This window comes from Octodon degus, unplaced genomic scaffold (assembly GCF_000260255.1).
Source record: "Octodon degus isolate 3935 unplaced genomic scaffold, OctDeg1.0 scaffold00031, whole genome shotgun sequence".
NCBI lineage: Eukaryota > Metazoa > Chordata > Mammalia > Rodentia > Octodontidae > Octodon > Octodon degus.
In genome coordinates this window covers 8998639-9016554 of record NW_004524607.1, presented here as the reverse complement: position 1 = coordinate 9016554, position 17916 = coordinate 8998639, and the positions used below count along the sequence as shown (strand labels likewise).

The following is a 17916-nucleotide window of genomic DNA, read 5'->3' as shown; positions in this document are numbered from 1 at the left end:
CCATCCATCCATCCATCCATCCATCCATCCATCCATCCATCCATCCATCCATCCATCCATCCACTGATCCATCCACCCATTCACCCCACTCATCCACCCACCCATCCATCCATCTAGTTACTTGAGTGCCATGATAATTTCAAAAAAGGTTAGAAAACATCATTTTCTCATAGTGTACTGTTAGTCCCCTTTAAAGGAGGAGGAGTCTGGTCTACAAAGGGCAAATCCACACACACTTAATATGTGGAATCGAGATCACCACCACTTCCATACCTGATGTTGCTGACTTGAGCTTTCTTCTCCCTTCCTTTCCCCTTTCCTTTTCTGTTCTATCCCATCCTATCCTTTTCTGTTTATTCCCCTCTCCTCCCCTTCCTCTCACTTCTTTCCTTCCCCACTTTTTCTGGTTAATCAGGCTAGAAGATAGTTTTTCTCATCTTTTCAAAGGTCCAGGTTTTGCTATTTTATTTTCTGTCTTTGTATCTTTTTTTTTCATTGATTTCTATCCTCATTTTTATATGTTCTAACCTGGTTAGGCATAAATTGCAATTTCTTACTGTCCTATGGTAGAAACTTAATGATTTTAGATCTTCTTTCTTTTCTACGCTATATATTTCCTAATAAAAAAAGTATTTTTTAATCAAATCACACATTTTAATAAGTTGTATCTTTATTTCTTTTACCTTAGAATACCTTGTAATTTCTCTTGAGCCTCCTTTGAATTATGGCTTATTTAGAAATGTATTGTTAGAATTACAAACAACTGAATAATTTTGCTCAGGTAATTTTCAGGGATTCTGAGGGGTATATGAATTCTATAGCTTCATGGGTGGATCATTCTACTGCAATCACTTTTATCAAGTTGACTGATGGTGCTCTTTAAGCCCTTGATAGTCTTTCTAATTTTCTGCCTGATCGATATATTGATTACTGACTGAGGGATAACGCTCCCAATATAATAATAAAGATGCCTTTTTCTTCTACCAATTTTATAAATTTTGACTCACATAAATTCATGTTTTCTTATTAAGTTCATACGTTTGTAAGATTGCTACGTCTTTTTGGAGAATTGACCCCTTGATAATTTTCTTTGTTGAAGTGTGTTTTTTTTTCCTGAAATAATATAGCTTCTACAGCTTTCTTTTGATTATTGTTAGCATGATGTTTCATTCTATTTTACTACTTTTAAATTAATAGTCTTATATTTCAATTGAATTTCTTTTTTTAAAATTTATTTTAATATTTATTTATTTGATCTAGGGTCTCACTACGCAGCTCAGACTCAAAGTGATCCTCCACACCCTGTTTGGATACCGGCACAGCGTGCAGTACTGAGGGCTGAACTTGGCTCCTTGTGCTTGCCAGGCAGGTGCTTAGACTGCTAAGCTATCTCCCCAGCCCTAAACTGAGTTTCTTGTGGATAATGCATAACATTTTTAAAACTCGGTTTTGACAGTCTATAGTTTTTAATTTATGGGCTTAGAAGATCTATATATTTAAAGTGTTACAGTGTGCCTATATTTACGGGCCAGCCAGAAAGCTCAGCAGATTAAAGTGCCTGCTTAGGCAGATGCAGGGGTCAGAGGTTTGACTCCCAGCCTGCTGTGCCAGTCCTGCCCCCGGGGCTTGCTGAGACAGTGATGAGGACTGGGCGCGGTGGCACGCACCTGTCATCCCAGCGCTTGGGAAGCTGAAAACAGGAGAATCACCACAAGTCTGATCTGTGTAGTGAGACCCTGTAGACCCTGCACTAAATAAAAAATAAAAAAGAAAAAAGAAAGTGTTTTTGATCATTAAAGGAAGGTGGCTGTGATTGTTACATGGGACTTGTAACATGTCAATCAACATGATTGACTTTGGAGACTACCAAGAGGATTGGTAGAGCATAATTCTGCATGTGTGGGGGTGGGTCATGATGACCTTGGGGCCTACATAAGGTCCGTGAGTGCTTTCTCTCTGACGCTGTTCCCTTGCTCTGCACTCTGGCTGCCTTGAATGAAGTATCTTTTTTTCTCACCCTACCCCCGCATGATGCTCCTGCGTGGGAACCAGCTGAGTGTCGTGGGCTGAATCCTCTGAAACCATGAACCAAATAAATCTCTCCTCCTCTAAGTTATGAATGTATATTGAGTACCAGTGATACAAACACTAATAATAAAGAATGTGTTTGTAACTCTTTTCTATTTTTCTCTGTGTTCTTTCTTTCTTTTTGATACAGGTGTTGCTCATTTCATTTATCCATCTAATACATTCACACCACAATAACCTGATGGTGAGTAGTGATTTTTTAGCTGGAGTAGCAATAAAAATTAGGATTTTAATTTTACCTTTACCAGCTCTTTCTCTGATACACATATTTTCGTTAAGTAGATCTACTTTTCTGATCTCTATGATTTTTTTCTGACTGGACCCATTAGAATATTTTTTTGCAGAGCAGATATGCTGGAAGTGAATCCCTCAGTGTTTGTCTCTCTGAAAAAAAAAATCTTTATCTCTCCTACATGTTTCCCTGGACACAGAATTTTAGGGGTGTGGAGTTTTCTTTCAGCAATCCACTCAAATCTTTTCTTGCTTGTAGCAGATTCTGGAGAAAAGTTCACTTTAATTTTTAACTTTATTCTTCTATGAATAAGGCTCTAGATTTACTACTTCTTTCATTTTTTTCTTTGACTTTGGTTTTTCTGCAGGTATGTTTAAATGTTTGCTTTCAGGGATCCTCATCTTGGTTGGTGCCCTTTAAATCTGCTGGATTTTTGGTATGACGGCTGTCATTATCTTGGGAAGTCATTGGCTATTATTCTTTCAGTATTTCTTCTGTTCCGCTCTCTTCATCTCCCCTGGTCTCCCAATTATGCATATGTTATGCCCTTTGCAATTGTTACAGTTCTTTTCTCTCTCTCTCTCTCTCTCTCTCTCTCTCTCTCTCTCTCTCTCTCTCTCTCTTTCTGTTCTCATTTCAGCACAGAACGTTTATATCAACCCATCATCGAGTTTACTGATTCTTTCCTCAACCAAGGGAAGTTTACAAATGAATCCTCTTGAAGTATTCTTCATTCCTGCTACCATGTTTTTGATTAATACTAGACTTTCCTTTTGTGTCTTGTAATTTTCATCTCTCTGTTTACATTACCTCTCTGTTTCACATGCTATCTTTTTTTCTTAGATCTCACAACATCTGAAATCTTAAATTTCTTTCTTTCTTTTTTTTTTTGTGCGGAACCGGGGATTGAACTCAGGCCCTTGCGCTTGCCAGGGAAGCGCTTATTCCACTGAGCCATCTCCCCGGCCCCCTTAAATTTCTTATTCAACTAATTCATGGTGTATGTCATATTAGAATCTGGTTCTGATAATCAATTGTTTCTTCAGGCTGTGCTTTCTCCTTTTTTTGTTTGTTTGCACATGTGTATTTTTATTGTTCTTGTTGCAATCTAGATATGTAATGTCAGGTAACAAGAAGAAAGACATAATGGGAGCTTTAGGGTGTTAATTTCTGTTAATCTGACAAGGATTTGAGCTCCGTTTAATGGCTGCTGTAAGTACAAGGGCCAGAACCTTTAGCTTCCTCTAAATTCTCAGATTTTGTGTCTTCCATTAACTTACCTTCCCTAAGCACTCTTCTGCGAGGCTGTGTCTTCTTGATCTTTTGGCCATAATCCATTGCTACTACTTTGGAGTTTGTTTGACATGGTGGTAAAGGATGAGGAAAGCATAAGAGTCTATAATTTTCCAATAAATACCTAACTTTTAGGGGCCCTATGTGTTTCTATTGTTTTCTCAAGAGTTCCTCCAGTTGCATAGATTTGTTGTGCCTTCTCCTCTTCTTTGCCCAGCTGCAGAATTTCCTCCTTTTTAAGGCCCTGAGCACCAGTGACTAGGTCTTGCATAGCTCCAAGCTCACAATTGAAACATGGATGCTACGAGGCCTGAAATCAGGGAAATTCTTTTTCCATACGGGGCCAAAGGAAAAGGACTTTGTCATGAAGAAAGCTCTGGCCTATTTCATAGTTGCTCTTTCCCATCTCCTGCCATGGCTGTGAGGGATCTTTCTGGAATATTTACTGGAAGAATTTGCTGGTGCTTCTGGATTTCATGAAAGTATGCCCACTGCCCCCATAACACAACCTCCAGGGGAGTTCTACTGTCCACACTCAGCCTGCAGCAGTTCAACAGAAATGCCCCGAGTGTCCCTGCAGTATATTCCTAATGTATAATCTGCACCAGGAAACAGATCTTGGCTGTGACTCTGTTGCTGCCCTTGGTGTTCCATGTTCCCAACAGTCCAAGAAAAGTTGCTGATTTCTACTTTGCTCATTTCTTCTTGCTGTTAGACTGGGAGTGACAGCTTTCAAGCTCTGTATGTGTCAGGCTGTAACAGCAAGTCTCATTGTATGTGTTTTACATAATTTTCTGTCCCCACTCAGTAGGCTCCAGTTCAGGCAGCCTGTTCCATTGCTGGCCCTACCTTTCCTACTTTCTCTGGGTCAGAGTCCTGTTAGATTCCAGCTTCTCCCTCTCCACTCCAAGTGCTATACATCTCAGGGGACCTTGCCTAGGAGAGAGCAGAGCCAGTGTTCTCTAGGATCGTGCATGGCGGAACCGGCATGTGGATCACACAGCAAGCCCTGTGTGTGCTGAAAGAGGTCAGCACAGGACTTGCTGCTACATGTAAGGATGCTCCATGGAGTCTGCTGAGCTGTGCAGATCCTACCTCCCCACACTGTGGAGAAGAAAGACATGGAAACCCCAAAGGTCCTGTGTAACAGGTAACCCACAGGCCTGGCCTCTTAGGCAGTGCACTTACATCCTCATGCTTATCATTCAAATGCATTCCATGACAGAGTTGTGATGGACTTAACAGAGAGGGAATGCATGTGGTTTTGAGAAAAGTTACACTCAGGTATGTTACGAGGCAAAGATCTTACAGTTTGTTTTTTTGGATGCATAGCTAAGGTTACATGTCAAAGACCTAGATTCTCCTCTGTCTTACAGTGTCTGAAATTATAGAGCAGGGATTGCTTGTTTTAACTGATTGATAAATAGGACAAGTATCCTTTTGGTTTTCCTCTTAGATACTGACGCTGGAAATAAAGAAACAACCTATTGATTTAGTGATATTTTAGGATCAAGATGTTTTGAGAACCTAGATAAATCTGGACACTTCTGTTTATGACTGTTACACATCACAAAATACCAACAAAAATATAAACAAAGAACTGGCTCTCCAAAAACCCCTCTCAAAGGGAAAGTGCCTTCATCCTGGGGCTAAGGAAATTCTTCTGTCTTTCCACAAAATGCTTCTTCCTGTACTGTCTGTGCTGGATCCTGGGCTGTGATGGTGACAGCTGGTGGCAAATTCAGAGAGGAAACTGAGAACTTGAAAAATGAAGGGTCTTTAAGCAACAGACATGACTGGGCAATTTCTCCCCTCTAAGCTGGATTTGAGCTATTTCACAGACTACTTTCCACCACACTGAAGGACATCAGGTCCTTGAAGTTTTCTAAGATCCAAGCAGCTGGTGTCTGACTGTCTCAGTGACACCCCAGAGAGGCTGCTATGGATAAGACTGGGGAGGGAAGACAAGCGTAAACAAGAGGCCAAGACAGAATGAATAGGGACAAGGGAGGAAGCTGGGGAGGACAGGGTGAGAACAGCAAGGACAATTCCTAGTGCTGATTGCAGACAAGAAGTGAAAGAAAGGAGGAGACGGTGGGTATTAGAAAATGGTCAGGGTGAGAAGAATAAGGGCAAGAGACAATACGAATCAGGAAGGAAATAGATATCAAAGACATGTGATGCAGTATAGCACACACACCCATACACACTGCTAGAAAGAAAGGCTTAAGCCATCATAATTACTGGCTGCATGGTGCAGTCAGAGCTGATCCCAATAATTTGGAAATCATACCTTGTTTTGTTTAAGGGCACCTTTCTCTTTCATATGCGGGCAGTCCTTTCCCGTCACCACGGCTTTGATATCTGCCACTGGAACTGCAATTCATAAAAGAAAACAAAATTCACAGCATCACTGAGAGCTTAGATGTTGATAAAGAAACAGGAGAAACCACTATGGTGCCATTCCCAGCAGCTGCTGCTAAAAGAGAATAGGACAGTGCTAACAAGATGAGGCTAAGACTAGAAATTAAAATATATTCTTATATTCTGATAAAAAGCATCTCTGGACAGGTAAAGCCATGTCCATGAGTGGATTTCTGGTCACTAAAGCAAAGTGCAAATAAATGGCCGTCATAGTAGCTTTGGAAGACAGCATCAGATGGCACAACAGGTGACAGTGATTGGAACAGCAGCAGCAGCGCTCATCCCGACCCTAGAGAGGGCTGCTCCGTGCCTGGAACAGTGCCCAGTGCTTTATGTGCATCAGTATGGCTTCCACAGATTCTGTATCTGTTTGGCTTCTAAGCTTGGGATAAATAGGGAAAACAGTTCTAACTCATGAAAATTTTCTGGCTATAAGGTTCTGGACTCTTCCTCCCTACAGTCTCACTGTCCACCATCTCATTAGTTCTCACAATTTTGTAAGGTAGGTCTGATTATCCCCAGTTTATGGTAATGAAACTTAAACTCAAATAAAGAAAAACTTCTTTGCTGACAGAACACTGAAAATAAAGCAATTCAATGAGATGATGGTATCTTTTGTCTTATTCAGGAGTTAGAGCTAGTAGAAAAGAGAAGACAGAAATTTTTATGCATTTAAGATCAACTGAGAAAGGGAAACTAGGCTAGTTTGGAACCTTAAAAAATGCATGGCCCCTCTCTAATCCCTGATCTTTTCAGTCCCACAAGTGGTAAATTTAGGGGAGAGGCCCATGCTTTCTGGCTTGGCTTAACCCAAAGTTGGAGTCTAGATCTGTGAGCGATCAATTCCTAGATTCCATCAGTGACGATAATAATGAGAGATTTCACAGTTAATGCTCACATGCTTTTATTAAGGAAATTGATTTTAGGATTTGACAGCTAGATGAAGATAAAGTTATACAGTGTATAGCATGTTAAAGCAATAGAACTGAAAGGGCCTTTAAAACTAACATTTTCTAGGTCCCTGAATATTACTAAAAACTTTGTCCAAATTCAATGACACCCCAACAGCCCTCTTTTATCCAAGAGTAGGGCTGTGATGAGCTCTTCCAGGAACCTCTGCAGACTCCTAGCTATCCTATTACATCTGCTTTTTTTCCTTACAGCCCTGATTACAGATTCTTTCATTAGACATTACTTGTGATCACTAATATCTTGCTTTTTACTTCTCCCAGCAGGATGGAAGATAATACTTTCCAGAAATCTTTGCAGTTAGGAGGTCATACAACTGGTTTCTGACCGATAAAATGTAAGAGAAAATGCTTGTTTTCCTAGGCCAAGCCAATGGAAAGCCCATGTCATTGATCATCTCTGCCCCCGCTGCAGAGACTGAGGAAGCACACGCTCTGTTCAGATGGTGTAGCTCTGGATGATGAAGAAGCCCTTGTCTTGTGTCTCTGAATGAGAACAGCAATTGTGTGGAGCAGTCCTTCATCAAGTCATAGTAGTTATATAATGTGAGCAAGAAACTAACTTTGTTGTTGGCTTACAGTGCAATATGCTGTTGGCTGTTCCTGCAGTGTACTGCAGGACTGCAGGCTCTTCTGACTGGCATAAACTTTAATTCAAATGCCTTTCCTAGACCCTCAGAGTGGCAACTTCCTGTCATTGGCTCCTGCAATTCCTGAACCTTCTGTGACCATTCCCCTCAGATCTGCTTTCATGACAAAAGATTGTCCTGTTCCTCTCCATGGTTGATGTGACAGTTTAATCATTACCCTATGAGGTCACTTAGATACTTTAGGAAACTGGTTAAAATTTCAGTGAAGACATTGAAGTACATTTTTTACATAATTATAAAATCAGTTCTACAAACCTCCCCAAAGTTCACACACAGTTTGCATCCCAAGCACATTTTTAAAAGTCATTTGTTTAATTACATGGTCAGTGAAGTACAGACAGTGTCGGCAATCTACAATTTTCAGTTACCCTTGGCTTTGAAAACTTACCAGATAGAATGGGACAAGAGTAATACAAATGCCATCATGGGGTCAACCTTCAGAATCGCTAGTGGGAAGACTTCAGGGGAGAGAAGGCACTTTTTCCCTAGGCTGTGTGGTAGCACATATTTTATCTTTCTATATATGCACTGTCCCTTGTCAGGAGGATAAGCTGCTAGATCACTCATTGGATTATGACTAAAGAGAAAACATAAAATTCTAAAAATACAGAGTAGCTTTCAAAGGTTGCTTTTTGCATACTTTGCCTCTAGATGCACTGGAAGATTAGGCATGGGAAGGGCTAAAAATGTCCTCTCTATCCCAGGAACAGAAATAGAGGGATCAGACTTCAGCTTCCTGAATCTATACTCTAACGAGGATGCATAGGGATCTCTATCTCTATGTGTTCAAAGCCAACATAGTATTTTGAACAGGTCTTTTTATGAGGGAACCAAATAAAAAAGTAAGACCCACAGGTAGGAACCAGGAGGGTCACTAGGGGCATTAGTAGCAACCCTACTCTTGTCTCTAGTAGTAGCGCTACTCTTGTCTCCTAGGGCATGGCTTCATTTCTTACCATTATTCAGTTTAGAGTGTGTTGAGACAATCTTACAAATGGGAAGATGGAAACTCCAAGAGAGAGAGTTACTTATGCAGTGTCATACAAGGCCCTTGTTAGGCCGTGATTTCTCTGGAAGGTGCCAGCATCACAAATCAAGCTGAGCATGGGCCCCGAGGTGACTGTCACTTTGAACATGTTCAAGAAACTCTTTGCTGATATCTGTGTAAGAGGCTTTAGCTGTGATTTAGAATGAAAATAGCGCGGAAAACTTCCATGTGGCCACCACAATGCAGTTTCTGTTGTCACTACCAGGAGACTAAGGCAAAAAAGTTCCCAAACCATCGCTGGTCAGCTTAGAGCATGTGCTGTGTGCACAGCTCCATGAAGGAACTCTTCTGCAGGGAGACAGGAGACACAGGCTGACTCCGGGGGCCTGAGGGCAGATCTGGCCTTCTCTTCTGGCAGGGCAGTCATGGGCACTGCACGATGGGATCGGCTGTGCCTAGATCACCTGCTACTCTATTACTTGGGGTTCAAGTCCTCAGAACTTTGTCTTTCTTTACTGCAACAGGAAAACGATACATTCTCTAGTCTGTAGAGTCCTTGAGAGAATTAACTCCAAAGACTGCAATCAAGATCATTACTGGCTCCTCATCTAAGCTGCAGATAGCACTGGGCAAAAATCTGGGCCATGCAGTGGGATGGCTTCATTCAGACCTTTGCCTTAGTATTTACTGACCTTGTGACCTTGAACGTGTTTCTCAATCTTTCCTCATGACCATTTCCTTATCTGTGAAATAAGGAGCATAGTATCTGTTTCTTTAAGTTTCATGGAGGTGATTTATAGAAGTACAACTCTTCGGATGCTGTCTGCCATATCAGATGCATGCAATAAATGGCACTTTCAGTTATTGCCATTTTCAATAGTCACAGTTAATGATCTCTGTAGATGGAGGGACCCAAATTCTTCACTGCGCTGCCTGGGTCTACAGCCCCACCTCTACCAGCCTGTGTGGACTGTTCACCATAACAGGCTTTATAGCTCCCTTCAAGAGCATCTGCCTATGCTGTCCTCCCTGTCCCTTTGATGTGGGAGTGAGGAGCCTGGCCTAGATACATCCAAAGGAAGGCAGGGAAGCCTGAGGCAGGGCTGGGGAGCAGTAAGCCTGTGTCTAGTGGGGGTGACAACAGCCAGCAAACCCCGTGGGAGGGAAACGGTGTGAGAGGGAGCTTATGGGGATGTGGATTTTCAAAGGCTGTATTTTCTGGCAAGCAAAGTGAATATGAAAAGAGAGATTTCCCAAACCTTTAGAGAAGAAGGCAGCTAAGGACAGGCCTTCGATCTTCACTAGCGCTAGCTGTATAAAGAGGATTCAGTTGCACTATTTGGCCTCTCAATATCTCAATACTCAGTGCTGATTAGCTTAAGGGGTGGAAGAAAATTTCTCCCTTGGTCTCAAGAGAGGGCAATCATACAGGGCGAGAGCAATGGCACTTAACATTAATTAATGGAAAGTCTCATTTTTCTAGAGGAGTGAGGTTTCTGACTTGTAAGAACTGTGAGAGGGCAGCCGTTTTTGCTCCAGGCAGAGGGAAGAATGATAGGAAGTGTGAAGCACAGGCATGCTTGAAGCAGCAGACTTTAGGCTGGTGGGCTGGGGACTTCTCACCTCTCTCCGGGACATTCATTACATGAACATATCCTCTCCTTTGACACACATGTGCGGCAGATGCAATTTCACCAGCACGTGAGTGCACACACTCACTCTCCCTGCTCCACACCCGTGGTCTGCTTCAGTGTGTAAAGACTGGAGCAGTCTGGAACTTCACATTGCTGGACTTTAAAAGGTGCAAAGGAAAGTAGAGGACAAGAGTTTTGGAGGCCATGCCAGGAAATCCCTTGACAAGACCTTCTTCTAAAACCGGTGTCACCATGGCCACTCCCAAAGCCATGTGGAAATTGATCTGCTACTCTGGCCTTGAGCTTCTGCCATTTCCCACAAGGTGGAGGCTTCCTGTGTTTAGGACTCTTACTAGTCATCTCCAGCCTGGATCCTTGGAATTGAGAGCCTTGCACTGTTGGGGGACATCAGCACATGGGTGAGCCCAGGCAGTGCTGGCTGGGAGTTCTGCCTCTGTGCACATGCCAGAGCCCCCTTGGGAGCAAGGCCCAATAGCCTAAGCAGCTGGCCATGGTGCATCTCACTGGGTATGGTGCCTCTCACCCTGGCAGGCCTTCTAGTCACATGCTGACCTTTGCTTTGATAAATGGATACTGTCCCTATAATTATGAAGTAAGCTATCCAGTGGGTGAGAGGGCTGATTCCATGGGCACATGGGAAAGCAAGCTGTAGTTTTCATTTTCTATTGCCTTGGTCCAGTGGAGGATGGGCTGGGGGGAACTCCCAGACAGCTGCTGGTCGCTATAACCAACAATAATTTCTACCTCTTTTTGCTTTACTGCAATAGAACAGTGAACACAAACTGTTAGCCTGAGACAGTGGTAGAGAGTTTTCATCCATCAACAGCAAGTGGAACAAAATGAGGACATGGGAGTGAGTCTTTCATAAAGTTAATTTAATTCAGCAAAAGGGACTGCCTGTATTCTACTTTTTTACCTTTGTGATCAAGAGCTCTTTCTTTTATGAAAAAATGTGATATTAAATGTTAGCAAGGGTTTATTCTGCAACATTCCTTTCTTAACAAAGTGAGAAAGTGGCAGTGCACTTTCAGTTCACTTCCTCATGAAAGCTGGACTCGGGGAATCACTGTGTGCCGCATAGAGAGTAGTTAGCTTAGCCATTCTCAAATTGAGTAGGCATCAGAGCTGCCTGGATGGTGTGAAGACACAACTTTTCCAACCATTCGCCAAGTCTCTGATTCAGCAGTTCTAGGGTTTAGGGTCCAAGAATTTGCCTTTCTAAGATGTTCTCAGGTGACAATGATGGGTTCTGGGGACCACACTTAGAGAACCACCTTCTGGCTTTTAGAACCCTCAGCAGAGAGTCCTTGTATCCAGGAACAGGGTCAGGGCCCACAGCATGGTTGCCGGGCCACACCCCAGCTCTGCCACCGAGGACTTCAGATTTTGTCTCCCTGCCTTAGAGTGGCAGTTGTGTGAACTGGGGAGAGACTTATCCCACAGAAAGAAAAGAAATACCTGACACTACAGAGACCAGATTGTCCCATTTTTAAGCTGGAGGAAAAGAGAACATTCCTGGCTGTATGTCTGAGATGACAGCATGGAATCTGAAAGTGTCACAAAATTTCCCACTCAGAGTTTATTTTTGCATTCAATGGCCATGAGCTATAAGGAAAACAGTTCAGGTTTGACCTCCCTGGGCCCGGGGTGGCAGGGAGGTGAGATGGGGGTGGGGTCTCTCTGGGACACACCACAGGGTCAACCTGACTTTTAAAGTTCACTTCAAAGTGTTCAAACTGCTCCCTCTTTGATTTTTCTCCCTGGCATATCTCCTGAGACTGTATTTCCTTTTATTTATTTTATTTATTTATTTTTTTTTGTGCCAGGGATTGAAATCAGGACTGTGCTTGTCAGGCAAGCACTTATTCTACTGAGTTATCTCCTCAGCCCAAGCTATCTCCCTGGCCCTGTATTTCCTTTATCTCATTTCTCTTTGAAATCAATTCTGCACCCCTGAGAATTTTAGAATGCTTTGTATAATTTATACACTTAACACTATACTTGGCATCTGTCACATGATGAGGTATTGGGCTAAAAAAAAACTTCATGGAGTACTGCATCTTTTAAAGCATGCATGTTAAAGGAGACAACATAAAAACACAAATAAATATTTGGAGAATATTTAGCAAATAGTAGGATGTCATTCATCATAAAGTTTTCAAAGCATCTGTTACTTCTTTGGAATAAGTTAGCTGTATTTAGATTTGGCATTAGTGCTGCAGTACCAGTCCAGGACACATTAAACCCATCATGAGGACATAGGGTAAAGGTCACGGATCTAAGTTACGTGAAATTATCTGGCGGCCTTAAGAAAAACACAACTGACAAAATTGGATTTATGCCACTCAGGTCCCTTGAAGTAGCATCTGGATAAGTAACGTCAAAAGTAGACACCTGAATCTCTGTTCCCTGCCAAATGTGAAACCCATCAGGTTCTCACGCTCGCTGGGAATGTTCAGGCTGAATCGTATCACAGAATAAGCCAAGTTCCAAAGGCTGACTTTGGCGGCTAGTTTGTATGCATGTTATACTGTGACAAAGAAACAACCAAGGAACCCAAACTCAGGTGTCCCACCCAAGAGAGAGACTTACGTTTGTCCTGCAGGGAATCGTGGGGCACTTCTCCCTGAGGGCTTTCTTCCAAGTCTCCATAATGTAGGACCTTGTGATTTGGTGAAAGCCGACAATACCAAAACTTGTCTGAGGAGAAAAGCACAAGTTTACAAGGTAAGCGATTTTGCTTTCCAAAAGTATGTGCATGGTTACTTTCTAGTACTTTTGCTTAGAACAACAAACAATTCATTTGATTTTAAACCTTGAGAAAGAATGGATTCTGGCACCTGGGGCAGGAAGCTGCCTTCTGATTTGGATACTTAGGTGTTACTTTCACTGCTTGGTGTACATTCGGTGACCATTAGGAGAGTCACTGACCTGTTCAAGGTCAATGGCAAAAGATTTTCTGAGGTGATGGCTCCCAGAGGGAATTTTATCACCAACAGACAATTCTTTTTCCACTTGGGGCTATAAAAGCAGGGAGGGAGATGGAGAAGAAACAGCATGCTTTGGACTTATCTATTTCTACTTTCTTCTGCTTTTCAGAGTGCTCAGGTGGTTGCATACAAGGTGGGCCCCTGGCTGGCACACCACTGCCCATCCTTGCAACTGAAGCCCACCAGTGATCAATGAATGCTTGCTGGGAGAGTGGTGAGACCCATGAGGATGGGCTTCATGCCGGGACCACCTGCATCCATCAGGAGCTTAGTGAAGGAGTGCAGTTCTCTGAATGGGCATGACCAAAGCCTTGGGATTATTTTTACCAATAACATCCTCAATTTTTACCTCCTTAGCTGCAAAATGTAATAAGAAAATGTGAAAGAGGCCATGAGGCAAGGAGAAATAGGCGAAGAGCAAAACCCCCCCCAAACCCCAAATATATATATATATATATATATATATATATATATATATATATATTGGACTTACAGTGATTCTCCTGTTTTTCAGCCCAAGTGCTGAGATTACAGGCATGCGCCACCATGCCCAGTCTCAATTGCCTCAGTGCAACCTGGGGCTGGGGCCAGCACTGCAGGCAAGGGATCAAGCCCCCAGCCCCTGTGTCTGCCTAAACAGGTACTTTAATCTGCTGAGCTATCTGGCTGACCCAAAGAACATTTTTATCAATATGTAGACTCACAGGTGAGAAACTTTAATGGTGATAATAATATTTGTGCTTCAAGTGGCTCTGGAGCTTACCCTAGATGTTACCTCCTCCAAGATGCCCCATTGATTGCTGGAGCAGAAGGGCCTCTCCTCCCTTGCTGAGCACCCTTGCTGTACCACAAACACAGCTTGGCTTGCCCACATGCTCACTACATGAGCCTTCCCCTTATTTGCAGTAGCCTGAGGACAGCAAATTTCCAAGTTACTGATTGGAGAAGAAGACTCCAGGATCCTCATCAGGCTGACAATGTGGAAAAGACAGAGCATCTCTGCTACCAGCCACTGTCTTATAATTGCAGAGTCCCCATCACTTGGTGCTGTGCATGGCCCATCAAAGCTGCACAGGTGGTCTTGGATAACTCCATAAATGAAGACCCAAAGAGATACAGTTAAAAGACTGGAGGCCCAGAGCATCCGTTACCGGTGGGGCCCTTCCTTCCTATGCAGTGCTTACCCAAGGTCTTGGTCAAGGCCCCCTCTTACTGTGCCTCTAATCCCAAATTGTTCTGAAGCCCCGCTGACTACAAAGCTCTCCATTGCATTTGAAGAAAAGTGGTTTTCTGTCTAAAACTGCTTTCACTGCAAAATCATGTTTTAACTACAACCCTTTTAATAGACAAGAAGAATTTTAAAAATGGAAGTAGAAGCCACACAATGAACAAAGAAAATGTCCAAAGCTGGCCCAGAAAAAGGAGGTGCCTTTGTGATTCCTATCTTCCAAGGCCATAAGTAGGGCTTCAGAATTTCTGAGTGCAGTCAGAATATGGCAAACGATATACTGAAAGGAATCTGTGCAAAAATTAAGGGGTACAAAATTAAGTGCAAAAATTAAGGGGTGCAAAATTAAGTGCAAAAATTTAAGGGGTGTTAAAGGTCATTTGTTGGTTAGGGAGACATCTGGAGTTGCTACATCTTCAAACTGGCATTAGATACACCAATTACAGGTCATTTTTCTAGAAAAGCAGTTATAATAGAGAAGGGAAAGTTATTCCCAGCCATTTTAATTATGCAGATATGCAACGCCTGGTTTTCCATCAGGAGATGCATTTGGGAATTTGACTTGGAATTCACAGTAGGAATTGTGAATGGCTGAGTTCTGACCAGTGCCCCGGATGGCTCTCTCTTCCTAGAGGAAACTTCCCTTCCTGCTGTCTGCACAGCTCTTGATGGCCATAGCTAAGCTTTCCATCCTTTGTTACCTCTGGGGTGGGATTTTGGGCTAAGTGACTGATGGGTGGTAGCTGGGAAGGAAGTCTGGACATATTGATCTTATATGGAGGAAGGTCGCAGCCTGCTCTTTATAGGAATTTCTTCTGCTCAAGCTGGGGGTAAGCTCAAGGGCTTGGTGGTAGAACCTAAAGCCAAATATTCCATATGGCACAACCAACAAAGATCACAAAGACTCAGTATATTCTGAAAGGAGGTACTATGACACTTGTACACAATTTTTTTTTTTTTTTTTTTGTATTTTTAGGGAAGGGTCTAGAGGGTGTTCCGGGTCTCACTACTAGATTGGACTCATAGTGATCTGCCTGTTTACAGCCTCCTAAGAACTGGGATTACAGGTGCACACTACCATGCCCAGTCTCAATTGCCAACTCAGAGCACCCCAGGGGTGGAGCTGGCACACAGGTCCAGGGATTGAACCCCCGACCCCTGTGCTTTAATCCGCTGAGTTATTTGGCCAGCTCCATTAACTTGTACACAATTTAATACACACAGATGTAGTATGGAGTAAATTGCACAACTTATATTTATTTGTAAGATGTCACCACTATTCAGGAGACTTTGTAATATTTTGCTGTTTATATTTTTCAGGCTAAATTTATTTACCCAATATTTACAGTGTGTGCACCATGCATGGTGCTCTACTGACTACAGTGAGAGGTCCCTAGAATGAGTGGATACTCAAGCAACGAAATGGAAACGAAACCCAGGACAGAGGGCTGTCCTCAGTTCTTACAGGTAGTCAAGAGAGGAACAGTAGACATGCTTGTGTTCCTGGTTTGGGAAACAGGGACAGAGAGCAATCAGGAACTCAGGCTGTATGGAAACAGATGAGAAAGTTTCTTAGGCAGCATCTTCTTGCATCTTCTAACTATTAGAGAACAGAGGCTATTTATCAGGGTTCCAGGAGACAAGCCATCATTCTTTTCAAAGCTGCCATGGATGTTTTTATAAAAGAAACACAAAGGTTGCCTGGAACTCTGGTCACTGTCTAGTGTACAGCTGACAGTATTCTTTCCTTCCTGAAGCCTGCATTTCCTTCACTGATACAACACTCCTCCCTTTCCTCTTTTCTTTCTCTTTCTGGTCAATTCTGTTACTCTTCCCACATTCTGTCTACTCCCAGAATGGCTAAGTGCAAAGAGACTTGTGCATCACTTGTGTAAGTGACGTGTCCAGTTCCTTCTCATCAAACAGCAAGTCTTACAGGGATGAGAAAACATAAGAAGGAAAGGTTGAAAAGCCTGAGCAGTTGCCTGGACTCATAAGCAAATGGGCACTGCCCTGCTGGACTCTTCCTGCAGGAGGAGGCTGCAGTCTGCAGCTTTGGGAGGTCCAGAGGCACCACTGCTTGTGCAGCTCTCGTTCATAGGTAGAACTGTCATGAGCAAGGAGAGTCGAGCACCAGCTGCCCTGCAGAGCACGCTGACATGTCGGTACTGTTGAGTTCAGCCTCAGCCATCAGCAGCAGCTTGATTTGCAGTTTCTTTTATGGTAAAAAAACAAAAACAAAAAAAAAAAAACACCAAAAAAATAAAACACCAATGTGCATTTGCGTTTAAAAACTCAGCATGGTGTTACTAGTTTCTCAGTCCCTCTGGGCAATGGAAGAGAGGATTTCATCATTGAAAGCAATTAGCAGGAAGCCACGAGAACATTAACAAAAATGGTTTGCTAGCATCTGAAGAGAAAATACAAGTTAATATGGAAGTCTTGTAGTCAGTTATGGCTGAAAGTGCATTAATGGCCATCTCTTCATCCCTAAACTCAAAACTATGGAGACAATTTTGTGTCAGTCTCTTTCTTTCTGTGTGTGTGTGTGTGTGTGTGTGTGTGTGAGAGAGAGAGAGAGAGAGAGAGAGAGAGAGAGAGAGCGAGAGAGACAGACAGACAGACAGACAGACAGACAGACACAGAGACAGAGAAACACAAAACGAGAGAGACGAGAGAGATCAGAGGGGAAAAGCTGGCGTCAAACTCACAAGCTCAGAAAGAAGGGCTGACTAAAGCTATTCCTGCTGTCACATAGATTATCACAGAGCTAATAACTACTGGGCACTGGGATTCTGGCAGTGAGGCCAACAGATATTTCTGTGTTGATGGAAGTACTCTACATCTGTTCTATCCAATAATAGGAAAAACATTTCAAATTTTCTTTCTTTATATTTCACTCAGTTGACAAGTGGACCAGCCAGCTGAGTAGTAGTTGCCATGGGCGATGTTGGACATTCTACGAAGCAGAAGACATCAGAAGAACTTAATCCTTTGCAGTTAGAGAATCTGTATTTGGAGACATCTTTAAAGGACCTTTTTATATTTGATGCCAATCTAAAGATTGTAGGTACTTGAATTCAGCAAAATAACCCAATATAGTTCAATAGTCCATAATAGTAGTGAGTTATCAGCACAACTGGCATTTGTCTGAAGTTGTTGGCTTGAGCCTCTCTGTCTCTGACTGTCTCTGTCTCTGTCTCTCTCTCTCTCTCTCTCTCTCTCTCTCTCTCTCTCGCCTTTTACAGCTCAGCATATTAATATAGCTTTACTCTTTATACTTTGTGGTTATACCTTTTTGCTGGATGGTTAAGACCAAGTTAAAGCAAGACCTATATAACTACAAATGTAACTCTAACTGCAATGGAACACCCACCTCCAACAAAACAAAACAAAAAAG

The 17916-nt window shown here is 42.6% G+C and overlaps 1 protein-coding gene across 4 annotated transcripts in view; it reads right to left on the bottom strand.

Annotated features, from left to right (window-relative positions):
* The window catches only part of Elmo1 (engulfment and cell motility 1), a 623184-nt gene that overhangs the window by 14219 nt on the left and 591049 nt on the right, over positions 1 to 17916 (bottom strand). For all 4 annotated transcript variants that reach the window (XM_023713447.1, XM_023713448.1, XM_023713449.1 and 1 more), the window contains 2 exons: positions 12891 to 12998; positions 5907 to 5989 (listed from right to left, as the gene is read on the bottom strand). In XM_023713447.1, the coding sequence (XP_023569215.1) occupies positions 5907 to 5989; positions 12891 to 12998 (191 nt within the window). The remainder of the gene's footprint in view (positions 1 to 5906; positions 5990 to 12890; positions 12999 to 17916) is intronic.